This window comes from Chiloscyllium plagiosum, chromosome 27 (genome assembly GCF_004010195.1).
Source record: "Chiloscyllium plagiosum isolate BGI_BamShark_2017 chromosome 27, ASM401019v2, whole genome shotgun sequence".
In the NCBI taxonomy this organism is placed as follows: domain Eukaryota; kingdom Metazoa; phylum Chordata; class Chondrichthyes; order Orectolobiformes; family Hemiscylliidae; genus Chiloscyllium; species Chiloscyllium plagiosum.
Window position 1 is genome coordinate 37524421 of NC_057736.1, and position 14637 is coordinate 37539057.

Genomic DNA, 14637 nt, shown 5'->3' on the forward strand with positions numbered 1-14637 from the left:
TAAATACTGATGCAAAATACTTGTTTAGTATCTCTCCCATTTTCTGTAGCTCCACACAAAGGCCACCTTGCTGATCTTTGAGGGGCCCTATTCTCTCCCTAGTTACCCTTTTGTCCTTAGTATATTTGTAAAAACCTTTTGGATTCTCCTTAATTGTATTTGCCAAAGCTATCTCATGTCCCCGTTTTGCCCTCCTGATTTCCCTGTTAAGTATACTCCTACTTTCTTTATACTCTTCTAAGGATTCACTCGATCTATCCTGTCCTAACCGACATATGCTTCCTTCCTTTTCTTAACCAAACCCTCAATTTCTTTAGTCATCCAACATTCCCTATACCTACCAGCCTTCCCTTTCCCCCTGACAGGAATATACTTTCTCTGGATTCTTGTTATCTCATTTCTGAAGGCTTCCCATTTTCCAGTCGTCCCTTTACCTGAAAACATTTGCCTCCAATCAGCTTTTGAAAGTTCTTGCCTAATACCGTCACAGTAGGCCTTTCTCCAATTTAGAACTTCAACTTTTAGCTCTCTTTAAAGAGAGATGACCAGTGGTACTCTGGCCTGAGATCAGCAGCCAACTGAGTTAACTGACTCTTCCATTCATTAAATACTGAACAATTAAAATCTGTGCTTGGCAGAATTAGGTATGTTTTGAAGGCAGGACCAGATACTAAACATGCTCCAAGAAGAAACATTTCAAAACTTCGAGACATATTTAATATTTCCAAACTGTAATGAGCTTTAAGGGCTGATATCTTTTCTTAAAAAAAATTTAGAATGCTTGGTTCCTTTAATTCACAAAACACAACCCTAATTTGATTCAACCTTATTACTTACCAACTCAGTGAAAGGATTACATGTTTATTATTTACTGCTGTTTTATGTTTTAATACACTGGATTAGAAAATACAAATAAATACAAGATGCATTCTTTAATCCTTCGATGATGGAACACCACCAACAGCACATTCCTTCCGATGTCATAGAACAGGAACAGGCCCTTTATTTTACTAAGTCCATGCCAGTCATGATGCCAGTCTAAACTAATCCCTGTGCCTGCATATCAGAATCCCGACAATGTGAAAGCAAGTAATTCAAGCCCACACCGATCCCCCGAAGAGAATCCCACACAAACCCATACTGTCCTATCCCTGTAACCCCACATTTCCCAAATCTACCTAGTCTGCACTTCCTTGGACTGTAGGAGAAAACTGTAGTATCCAGAGGAAACCCACACAGGTATGTGAAGAGCATGCAAACTCCACACAGACAGACATCCAAGGTTGAAATTGAACCTGCGTCCCGAGCTCTGTGACGCAGTGTACAAGTCAATGAGCCACCAAACCACCCCTATATGGTCTGTATACTTCTATTATCTGCCTATCCATGTGTCTGTCTAAATGCCTTTGAAATATTGCTGTCATATTTGCTTCTACCACATCCCCAGACACCTATTAAACCTATGCAAAAAAAATCTTGCACCTCCTTTAAACTTACCTCGGCTCACTTTAAATCAATGCCTTCATTATTTGACATTAGCACTCTGGGAAAAAGACTCCAACCATCCATCCTATCCATGCCTCTCATATTTTGTACACTTCAGTCAGGTTGCCACTCAACTTCTGATAATCTAGCGAAAGCAATCCAAGTTTGTCCAACCTCTCCTTATAGCTAATAACTCCAATCCAGGCAACATCCTGGCAAACCTCTTTTGTACTCTCTCCATAGCCTCCACATTCTTCCTCGGGTATGGTGAGCTGAACTGCAGACAATACTCCAATTCTGGCCTATTTAAAGGTTTATTCACCTGCAACATGATTTGTCAACTTTTATACTCAGTGCCCCGACCAATAAAGGCAAGCATGCTGAATGCCTTCTTTAGCACCTTATTCACTTAGTGCTTTGTCTTTTTTTTAAAACAAAGAAAAAAGGTCTGGCTTTGACATTATCCATTTTTAGAAGGTCAAAGGCAGCAAAGGACTTGGGGAGTGAAGAATGAAGAGTTAGAAGTTGCGACGGTAGAGGAGGTTCGAGGAAGGGAAGGTGAGGATCTGAAACAACTTAAACAACTGGATCGGGATAAAAAGACAAGACTGATAGGAAGCAAACACATGGCACAAAGAGCAGATATAATAATTGGGGATGACTTGCATATGAACAGCCAAAGTAACTGCAGAAGTAGACTAATCAATCCCTCGAGCCTGTTCCGCCATTCAATGAGATCATGGCTGGTCTGTTTGTTTTGAATTTCACATTCCCATTTATCCCCATTAGCCCTTTGATTCCCTGACCAACAAGAATCAATCCATCTTTGTCTTGGAAATATTTAATGACCTCCACTGTTTCTGAGAGAGAGAGAGAGAGAGAAAGTTTAATCCTCTGGCGGAATAAAATTCTTCTCATCTCATGGAAACCAGCCCCTAAATTCGAATCAGTGTCCTCTCATTTTTAACTGATCCACAAGAGTTAACATTCCACATCCACCTTCATATGACCCTTCAGAATCTTATACACTTCAATTACTGGAGTCTCAGCATACTTTGAAAGCTATGCGCCCCAATTACCTTGAGCAGTAGTACTAAAGGCCTGTGTTCCAGAACTGGGTATACACCTATCCAAGCTGTTCCAATGTCAGAGTTGTAATTGTATCTACCCGACAATGTGGAAAATTGTTCTGTTATGCCCAGCACACAAACAGCAAAACAAATCCAATCAAATCAATTACCATCCTGTCAGTCTCCTCTCAATCATCAGAAAAGTGGTGAAAGTGGTTATCATAAGTGCTATCAAGCAGCACTTGCTTACCAATAATCTGCTCACTGACTCTTAGTCTGGGTCAACTTTGTTTAAAAATGGAGAAAAGAGCTAAATACCAGAGGTGAGATGAGTGTGACTGCCTCTGACATCAAGGCCGCATTTTACTGAAAATGACATCAAGGAGACCTAGCAAAAATGGAGTCAACGGAAATCGGAAGAAAGTTCTCCACTATGGAGTCATACCAGATTCCACAGCTTGATGGAATTTACAGAGTCATACAGTCATCATAGGATCATCATAGAATCCCTACAGTGTAGAAGCAGGCCCTTCGGCTCAACAACTCCATACTGACTGTCCGAAGACTTACCCACCCAGATCCATTTCCCCTACCCGATATTTACCCCTGACTAATGCACATATCCTTCACATCCCTGAACTCTATGGGCAATTTAGTATGGCCAATCCACTTAGCCTGCATATCTTTGGACTGTGGGAGGAAGTCATAGATTCATACAGCATGGAACGAGACTCTTTGGTCCAACTAGTCCACGCCAACCATATTCCCAAACTAAACATGACCCATTGACCTGTATTTGGCCCCAAACCCTCCAAACCTTTCCTATACATGGACTTATCCAAATGCCTTTTAAATGTTGTAACTGTACTGACATCTACCGCTTCCACTGGCAGTTTATTCCATGCACAAACCACGCTTTGTGTAAAACAGTTGCCCCCTCATGTTCTTTTTAAATCTTTCTCCTCTCACTGTAAAAGTATGCTCCCTAGTTTTGAACTCTCCCACTGTACGGAAAAGATCTTTCCTATTCACTTTATCTCTATCCTCTTGATTTTATAAACCTCTATAAAGTCACCCCCTCAAGCTCCAGTGAAAAAAAGGTCTCAGTCTATGCAGCCCTCCTTTTGACTCAAACCCTACTTTCCTGGCAACATCCTGGTAAATCATCCTGGTGAACCATCTCCGATTTAATAATATCCTTCCTACAGCAAGGCAACCAGAGCTGTACACAGTACTCAGTACACAGAACAGGCCTCACCAACATCCTAGATAACGTCAACTTGACGTCCCAACTCATTTACTAAAATGACTGAGCAATGAAGGCAAGCTGCTAAACACTTTCTTAACCATCCTGTCTACCTGCGATGCAAATTTAAAAAAATTATGTACCTGAAACCCCAGGTGTCTCTGTTCTACAACACTACCCAGGGCCCTACCATTAACTGTATAAGTTCTGATCTTGTTTGTTTTACCAAAATACAATATCTCGCATCTATCCAAATTAAACTCCATTTGCTAATCCTCAGCTCATTGGTCTAATTGATCAAGATCTCTTTGCAACTTTAGATAACTTTATTCACTCTTCACTATACTACCAAATTTGCTGTCATCTGTGAATTTACTAACCTGTATTCCAGTATTCTTCTATATTCTCATCCAAATTGTTTATATAAATGACAAACAAATGTAGAGCTAGTGTCAATCCTTGTGGAACACCAGTAGTCAGAAGCTTTCAGTCAGAAAAACAACCCTCCACCGCCATCCTCTGTTTCTTACTATCAAACCAATTTTGTATCCAATTGGCAAGCTAACCCTGATTTCCATGTGATCTAACTTTACCAATTAGTCTACTATGCGGAACATTGTCAAAGGCTTAACTAAAGTCCACTTGAACTCAACCTTTGATTTTCTTGTCCAGAATGGCACCACAAACATCAGACCGCCATACATATGCAGAGTTTTGTTAAACTTTGTCAGTTTATATAGTAAGTAATCCCACACAGCCAGCTAACATTTCAATTTAAAGCGGGCAGGCTGAATCTGTTATCTGTTTTGTTGAGTTGAGTTATAGACACAATATATATCCATGTTCTTTTTGTCGGCCAAGATTAAGGCCATGTGCAATTAAATAAAATCCAAAGAAAGTTTGGCGATTAACTCCCATTTCAAAGGAAATAGAGTATAAAAGCAGCGAGCAAAAACAGAAATGGCTGGAAGAGCTCAGCTGGTTCTGCAGTGCCTGTGGAGAGAAATCAGAGTTAAGACTCTGCTAGACTTGCTGAGCTTTTCCAGCAATTTCTGATTTTGTTTCTGATTTCCAGCATTCACAGTTCTTTCGTTTTTTAATTTTGTAGATGTAGAGAGGCTTTGCTTAAACTTTATAGGACACTAATCAGACTACAGGTGGAATACTCTCAGTGGGCATGGGCCCCTTATCCAAAGAAAGGCATATTGGCATTGCAGCAATCCAGAGAAGTTTTGCTAGGCTGATGCAAGACATGTAAGGACTGCCTTATGAGGAGAGGTTGAGTAGATTGAACCTGTACTCATTGGAATTTAGAAGAACACAAATTTATGAGGGGACTTGACAGGTTGGATGTGGAGGGACTGTTCCCTTGTGGGAGAATCTAAGACCAAAAGGCATAAGCTCAGGATAAGTGGTCACATATTTCAGACAGAGATGAGCATTTTTTTTTCCCTGTGGGTAGTGACTCTGTGGAAGTCTTTACTGCAGAAGGCTGTCAAGGTTGGGTGATTACGTATATTCAAAGCTGAGACAGACAGATCTATAATCAGTAACAGAATCAAGAGAGTGATTTTGAGGATTATCAGATCAGCCACGATCTCATTCAAAGCGGAGCAGACTCAATCAGATGAATGGTCTGCTCCTGTCTTATTTTCAACTTGCCCTGCCACCTTCAACATATTGTATTCAAAGTCCCAGATCCTTCTTCAAAACTATTTATTTTATTTTATACTGCATTTTTTCATTCTTCCTACCAAATGTATCACATTAGTTTTCTCTGTATTCTATTTTAATTGCCATGTGCTCGTTCATTCCAATGCATTTTCAATATCTCCTTGAGGTCAGTCTCTATCTTTCTCATTGGTCACAAGAATTCTAAGCTCTGTGCATCTGCAAAGTTTGTATTTATGTTTTCCATAACTAAATCCAGATCAGTCAGCCTTTTCTATATCCTGCTCTTTCCTTTGACAACCTTCCTCAGTATGCACAACTCTATCAATTTTTGTCTTGTTTGCAAATTTACTAATCCGCCCACCTACATTTTTATATACATCATTTGTCACAGATGTCCAGTCAGAAAATCACTGCTCCACAACCACAATGTCTCCTATAACCAAAACAATTTTGTATCCAACTCACCAATTTGCCATGGATCCCATACGAGTTAATCTTCTGGACCAAACTACCACAAGGGACCTTTCAAATGCTTCGTAAAGTCCATGTAGACAATGTCCACTGCACTTCATCAGCAATCACCTTCATAACTTCCTCAAAAAACTCCTCAAAGACCTCCTTGTACAAAACCATGCTGACTATTCACAATAAGTCCATTCTTTCCCAAATTCAAGAAATCCTGTCCCTAAAATCTTCTATAGTTTCCCAGATTGTTTCTGTCAGCTTCTTAAACGAAGGAACATTTACTATTCGCCAGTCTTCCAGGACGGGCTTGTAGCTAAAAAGGATATTAAGGTCTCTGTCAAGGCCCTCCTTTCCCTCCCTCAGTGTCCTGGGATAGATCCCATCAGCCCGAGGGGACCTATCTATCTTAATGCTTTTGCTGACACCTAACACCTCCCCCTAACACATGCCCTAGAATATCAACACATCCCTCCCTAATCTGACTAAGTTTAATAGGAACAATCTGTGTTCTGTGACACAAAAAACAGAATGGTGGAGAAACTCAGCATGTCTGGCAGCATCTGTAGAGTTAAAATTTTGATTCCGGCATGTCAAATCTTCAGAATGATTCTGAAGATGAGTTATATTCGACTCGAAGCATTAATTCTGTTTCGCTCCTTACTGATACTGCTAGGCCTGCTGAGTTTCTGCACTGTTCTGTGTTTGCATCATAGAACAAATGCCTTGATTTTACTCGCTACTGGTTTTCTTTTGAATCAACTGGAAGTCTTGTTTATTTCATGCTGTTATGTCCAAGGCTAATGACAAACCAGAGAGCTCATTTATGAAACTTAATTGTTCATAACTTTTGGATTTCTATAAATAAAAGGGCTCCAATGCATTGTGCACACAATTACGTGACTATGCATAGATTGATTCCTTTTCAAAATTGCAATTACTCAAATGATAAATGCAGATCCTTATAAAAAAGGTATTATGATTTTGTGTTTACTTAAACATACATAATCTCACACCAGGACTGATAAATGTACATGGGTTGTGTTTACTGGAAGATCTGTTGGAAGATTGCATATTAGGCAGCTTTGTCCCAGAAAGTACAGCTATACTCTTCCACATTACATGCTGGCAGTGGCTGATTCTCATGTTCTACTGCCTGGATGATACATTAGCATGATGCTCCTTACAGTGATTAAATCAAGAGGCAAAGTTTAAACAAGGTGCTTGAGGTCTCAGTGAGAACCATAGAATCCCAACAGTGCAGAAAGTGTCCATTCGGCCAATTGAGTCCACCCCGACCCTTCGTGGAACATTCCATCCAGACTAACTTTTGTAATCTTGCATTTCCCATTGCTAATCCATCTAGCCTGCACATCTCTGAATGCTATGGGCAATTTAGCATGGTCAGTTCACCTAACCTGCACATCTTTGGACTGGGGGAGGAAACTGGAGCACCCAGACAAAACACACATTGACATGGGGAGAACGTGCAAACTCCACAGAGCTGGTCTCCAAGGGTGGAATCAAACCTGGGTCCCTGGCATTGTGAGGCAGCAGTGCTAACCATTGTGCCACCCATTGGCAGACAACTCAGCAAGTGTCCCATGCCAGTTCCTTTTGGCAGACACGCTGGCATTGGAAATACCCAGCAGCAGACTCTCCGCTCCATCGGGGACTCAAGAGCAGCATATAAGGATCCTCATAGCTGCCAGTTAACCCAAGGCTGATAGTTCCTATTGCTGACAGTGCCATTGTGGGAAAGATGGTGGCTGCCAGCAATGTAACCACCAGAGCCAAGGATCAGCAAAAGGCCTCAACAACAAGTGAGTGACAGTCATAGGGACAGGGTCCAGTGTAAAAAAAATTAAAGCAGAAATATCCTTTAAACATATTTTTCTTAAAAACCTACAGTACCAGAATGACAGAGCCATAAACTGAACCAAAGAAGGAAAACTAATCATTAGAATTATATATTTTTCCCAATTCTTGAGAGAAATGAGTGAATTGCTCTACTCACTGGCATCAGAGGTATGCCTATTGGGGAGGCTTTGGTTTAGCTCAGCAGGCTGATTGGCTGGCTTCTAATGTAGAGTGGCATTAATAGCAGTGGGTTCAATTCCTGCTGTAGGTGACTGCAAAGGACTGTCAATCTCTTCCTCTTTCCTGAGGCATGTAAACCCTCTGGTTAAACCAGCACCAGTTGCCTCTTTTTCATTAGAGAGCAGCCCAATGGTCTACGGTGACTTTTCCTTCCGTTTAATGGGAACACATTTGTGTATAATTATACCTTAATGCACATGGGTTATTCTGCATCTTGAGACCATGATACCTTTAGTTCGAAACAAAAGTTTGTCATTCAAAGAAAGTAAATTTGTGAACATGTTGCAATTCTGAGACAAAAACTGTTCATTGGCTCAGATGGAGAGAGCAGATAAGTTAGTTTTGGATAGAACCTCTGTCAAAATTAGTGAACATCAGAAACTATGAGAATTGTAAAAAAAAGAACAGTACAAGTATAAAAGTGAATCACATTCTGTATAAAATAGTCACTTTTTTATGTGTTTGCATAAAAAAAATAATTATGTCGATTGAATTAAGTGGGTTGATTTTCAACTTTGAATGATCCAACAGAAGGGAGCCCGGTTAATGAAATGTGCCAATGCTACTCTTTGGAAAAAAAGAAAATAAGCAAAATTAAAATTTGGGTAGTTCCTAAAAGGGCAACTGATTTGAATCATCAATTGTACACCTGGGCAGTGTCCAATGAGTTTTATTGTTTCTCTGTTTGAAAAATAAGGGCTTTACAGTTCATATTTAGATTTTACAAAACCTTCAAATAGGGGATTTTTAATTGAAGAAAACACTCCTGTTTTCAGCTATTTTATTGCACTTCTACATGGACAAAGAAATTTGCCTTTGGTTTCCTCCCAGCAGCCTCTTAGATTGGTCAATATTGCGGGTGGAAAAGCGAGCAGAGTCACTTACAGGCTGCATCAGTGAATCATTGAGAACCCAATGCATTTTGAGACCGAGGTACCAATAGAAGAGACTGAAAGAATGAATGTGTGCCAGATTCTTCAATTCAATTCGTTCATGTTAAATTAACCCCTTCTGTTCCTGCTCTTGATCCATAAAATGTAATAATCACACTTTTTTCTCATTAAACACAGCATTTTAAAGTAAATTAAAATAGTTATGTATTTATTATTGACAAACAAGAAAACTATTATCTATTTGTTGTTTGCTCAGCATATTATTTTTGTGACTGATCCTGTTGTTTGTTGCAGGCTCTGAACTGATGCCAAAAGCCCTGTCCACCAGAATTATCGGTGGCATTTGGTGGTTTTTCACCCTCATAATTATCTCATCCTACACGGCGAACCTGGCTGCTTTCCTAACCGTTGAACGCATGGAATCCCCCATAGAGTCAGCTGATGACCTGGCGAAACAAACCAAAATAGAATACGGGGCAGTTAAAGATGGAGCCACCATGACTTTTTTCAAGGTAAGGAGGCATGCTGTCTTTTTTTCAAACACAACCTTATTCCCTCTGCTTTATTCTCACCAGGATGCCTAGACGCCTTCCCAACTGTATTTTAATATCATGTAGACAAGTCTTAAATCATGTGTAAAGGATTTTTAAAATTTATCGTCCTTGTTTGAAAGAAAAAATTTATGTGAGCTGGTGAGATTCATGTAAATTTGCATGATTTACCAGCAGTTTAAGTGTACTATTGCTTTGAGTTCTGTACGTTGGTATCAATTTTACTGCAGGGTCATGCAACTACCTGTTATGGCTTCAAATATTAATCAAGAAGCATTTACTCAAGATCACATTTGGAATGAATTACCGTACATATACTCCCAATATTTATCATCAGAATTTATTTGCAGAATGCAGGTTAGAAACAAAAAAAAACCACACTCCATCAGCAGGAGATGAGAATTCTACCCTGCCCTAAAGCAAAAAAAAACAGTAGTTGATAGGGTTGACTTCCATCCAGGATGGAATTAAAAGGAGTCCTATAGCTTATGTTTAAGAGGACTAAAGGTTAAAAGATTTATGAAAAGCACGGTGGCACAGTGGTTAGCACTACTGCCTCAGAGCAGAGACTGGGGTTCAATTCCTGCCTCAGGCAACTGTCTGTGTGGAGTTAGCACATTCTCTCTGTGTCTGTGTGGGTTTCCTCCCACAGTTATGTAGATGTGCAGGTCAGGTGAATTGGCTATGTTAAATTGCCTGTAGTGTTAGGTGTAGGGGAATAGGTCTGGGTGGGTTGCTCTTCAGAGGGTCGGTGTGGGCTTGTTGGGCTGAAAGGCCTGTTTCCACACTGTAAGTAATCTTAAAAAAAAATGTTTCTTTGATCAAATACTGCTTAGCCCTTGGAAGGTTGAGACATGAAAACATTGACTGTGGATCTCGAATGATTGGGGAGTGAACAATGCAGCACAATTCATACAATGTTATGTTCATGAAATTCATATTCCAGGAGCCCGGCATCAAGGAGCCAGGCCCAGCATTTGCCTTGTTAACCTCATTTGTTGGATTCCTTAAAATGTTATGGCAGAAATGAGCCTTAAAAAAAATTAACTCAAGAATGCAGCATTTTATGAAACTGTGTTAACATATAAAGCTATCCTTAATTATGTCAAATTCAATATCTTAGACATTTTCCAAAACTGCCTTTGTAAGTTTGCAAACAGGTCTCATGTGGTTATTCAAAAGAAACTTCATCTACATTGTGCAGCCCAAGAAAAGCAATTGTAGATATGATAGGAGCTAACTTAACTTGTCTCAAATGGCACACTGATTGACATGTGCTCTGTGCTCTCCACTCATTTTAATGATTTCAACACAGGCCTTGTATTATTGACCAGAAACTGGAGTCACTTTTCTGAGTTTAAAGGATTATGTGTTCTGCAAAATGGTCGGTCAATTTTTCATGAAGCCTTCCCAGTAATAGACTACAGTATGAAGCAGCAACTCTGGTATGTTGAAAGAGGTACTTGGAAGAAAAGGGCTTTTGGAGTAGTGGAAGAGTGGACTAGGGTGTCACAATGGGAATGGTCCCTTCAGAATGATGGAAAGAGAGGAGAAGATTTGTTTACTGAATGATTCTGTGACACTTGGAAGTGTGGAAATCGTGGAGGACAATGTGTTGAATACTAGGTAGGTACAAATGAGAAAAGGGAAAATTCTACAGTGCAGAAGATAACAAGCAAAAATGCAGGAAATGGAATAGCCCTATTAGTCATGAGAAAAGAGAATCTTCAGTTCAGGAAAAGAAAAACATATCAACAGCAATAGTACAGAAAATAAAATCATCAAACGAGTGTGGCAGAGATGGAGAAGTTGGGAGAATGGCATAGCGTCCTTACAGGAAGCAGGGTATGAGAAAGTATCGGCCATCAGTGAATATTCATGGATTGTTGTACCTCTAGGCTAGCACCCATATGAGCACCCATAGCAACATGCTGTATTTGGAATGAGTAAGTTGGAATAAGGAGACATTATTCAATGTGAGAACAGAATTAGCCTAGCAGAAGAGCATGATAGTGGACGGAGACTGGTTTGAAAAAGAGTGATCCGTTGAACAGAAACAAGTTAACCATTGGGTCGAGAAGGGCAATTCTCCTGAGGGATCTGGGGAAAGGTAGTGAATGGGTATTAGGGATAGGAAAGAATCAAGGGTTATTTTATGGGATTTGTGCAACACTGTTTGTTCTGTTTCTACTTGACTCTGACACCCCTCCCTCACCACTTTGTCTGGTACATTGATGAATATATTAGTGCAGTTTCCTGCTCTCATCCTGAACTGGAAAATTCATAACCTTAGTTTCCAATTTCTACCTTTGTCTCACATCGATATGATCCATCTTGATACTTCCTTTCTCTTCTGTTGGGAATTGTGGGCTGAGAGATTGGTATTCAAGGAAGAAGTCTTCGGAGGAGATAAGGTCAATGACAGACCTGGAGAAATTGGGAGGTTTGCTGGTAGGGCCATAGTCCATTGAAGAAATGAGGAAGTTTTGAGGAGTTTATTTTCAAACCCCTGATCCTGATTGAGCCATCCTTAAAAATGGTGCCAGTTTCATCCCTTAAAAACCATTACATTGCTAATTTTTCTCAATTCTAATGAAATGTCACTGACCTGAAACATTGGCTGAGGCATTCCAGTTGGATGCTGCATTGTCACTGCCAGTGATGTTTGCTGTAAGACATGGGAATTGTCAATGTTAAGTCATACATTCCAACCCTGGTTAAAGCAGAAATAGGCAGCCTTTGGAATTCCAATATATGTAGAAGAATTGTAGGCTGGAGAGGCCAAAGCCTTTTTATGATAATAGCTACCATATTTAGGTACTTCGATTCTTTCAGTGAATGAATGAGTGGGCGAGATTGGTAGGTGGGTAAGGTGTGTGAGTGGGTAGTCAGGTCGTTGGCTGTTGGGGAGAATTGGGTCATTGGAGGGGTAATTGAGTGGTCATGCACAGTGAAGGGTTCATTGAGAATCAGTTGTGATATTTAGTTTGATCGGGTATCTCATATTTGTATGCGTACGTACATAACTGAAGTCAACAGCCTTACCTTTGTGTCAAAGACATTTGCAGCAAATCGGCTTATTGGAATTTTAAAGTGTCCAGTCAATATCTGCATATACTCATATGTGTGGGCCTCCATAGGATCTTGGTGCTCAACTGCAACATACATTCCCAGCGCCAGTGCTCTAGAGACCAAAACCCTTGGGCCATTAATTCTGTTTCACTCTCAACAGATACTGTTGGACCTGCTGAACATTTCCAGCACTTTCTACTTTCGTTTTCTTTAAAAGAATGTCTTCAGACTTAAATTTAAATGAATGACAATCTGAAGTTTTTTCGAACATTTTTATTTGTATATGTTTACTTTATGTTATGAGACACTGTAAGTAAGTGCTGGGAGAAATATAATGAGCTGGATATCCTCTTTAATGCTTTGAGATCAGCAATTGGTGTGGATTGTCTATGATGAGGAATTTGCAGAATAGAGAGTCCTTTGGTTATCAAGATCCATCTACTACATTAAATCTGTTCATAAAAGGTGCATTCATATTTTAATGTGGTTGTTCATTGATTTTGGTAAATCAAACAAGACAAGGTAAACAATTGAATTTTTGGTGTAAATCCTTTTGTCCATAATTATTCTTATGTAAGTAATGGATGACACTTAAAACCAAGGCATGTTCGAAGACAATGATATATCAACCTGCTTCCCTAAAATTATAGACAGTGAGAGAAATGTTCTATCATTTGAATCTTGAAGCGCATGTCTATCTCTTCCCTATGTAAAACAAACACAGCCTGTACCTGCAGGGATAATTTAATTTTCTTTGGGTAAATTTTTTAATTAGTGGCTTTTCACAGGTCACACTGTGAGATTACTGTGATTCTGCCAAACTCGTGTCAAGTTCATTTGCAGTCTGTACCTGCAATCATTCAAATGCCCATGTTCCAGCACAGATAAATGGACAGTACTCAGGAGTTGGAATCCTGGTTGTTATTCCCAACAGTTATATAAGCAAATGAGGCATAGCTTCTGAAATGAGCTAATTCGGCAGAGCATAGTAATGAGATCAAGCATTTTTCAAGCATCCACAAAATTGTTACAGTATTGAAGATGGTAGTTTGGCCCATCATGTCTGCAGGTCTCACCAAAACAATGTCATGGCTACGTGCGTTCATAGAATCATAGATAACTACAGTGTGGATGCAAACCATTCAGCTCACCAAGTCCACACTGACCCTCTGAAGAGCTTCACACCCAGAGCTACCCCCACCTTAGCCTTGTAACCATGCATATCCAATGACCAATCCACCTAACCTGCACATCTTTGGAACATGGGAGGAAACACATACAGGCAGGGGGAGAATGGGCAAATTCTACACAAACAGTTGCCCAAGGTTGGAATCGAACCTGGCTCCCTGGCACAGCAGTGCTAACCACTGAGCCACATGCCACCCTCCCATCCTGTCCCTGTAATACTGTGCATTTTGAATGTCTCCATAGAACCTGTCTCCATCACACTTCCAACATGTGCAGTCCAGACGTGATCCACTCACTGTGGAAAAAGGTTCTTCTCACATCATGCTTACTTTGCAAATGGCTGTTCTTGATCTTTTACAAGCGGGCACAGTTTCTCCAGACTTGGTCTCCAGCTATCTCATGATTTTGAAAACGTTTGACCTTTTCTCCAAGGAAACAGTCAAAGGTATCTTCATAAATGAAATTTCTCATCCCTGGAATCATAATTGTCTCCAATACTTGGACCTCGACTGCAGAATTGTGTACAGTTCTGTGTGCAACCTCTTTGGAAGAATGTCTGGGGTCTAGCACAGTTTCAGCATAACCACCTGCTCTTGTAATCAATGCCAAATTAAATTAAACTTGGGATACTACTTAATTTATTAACCATGCTTTTCACTTGTCATGTCAGCTCCAATGGTTTCCATATCTATACATCCAGGCCTCCCTACTCTTTGATAATATCTATCTATGTTCTTTCAACCAAAATGTATAACTTCAGATGTGCATTTCACTCCATCTACCCATACTACGAATTTGTCTATGTCCTTTTGATGTTTGATACTGTCTTCCCTGCAGTTCACAATGCTCCCAATGCCTTGAAATTTACTCATAAATATATCTTTAAACATCCGTTG

The 14637-nt window shown here is 40.0% G+C and overlaps 1 protein-coding gene across 1 annotated transcript in view; it reads left to right on the forward strand.

The window, feature by feature from the left end:
• The window catches only part of LOC122563391 (glutamate receptor ionotropic, kainate 3-like), a 562582-nt gene that overhangs the window by 478933 nt on the left and 69012 nt on the right, over window positions 1–14637 (forward strand). Inside the window, exon 14 of the mRNA XM_043717129.1 lies at window positions 9225–9442. Coding sequence (XP_043573064.1) covers window positions 9225–9442 — 218 coding nt within the window. The remainder of the gene's footprint in view (window positions 1–9224; window positions 9443–14637) is intronic.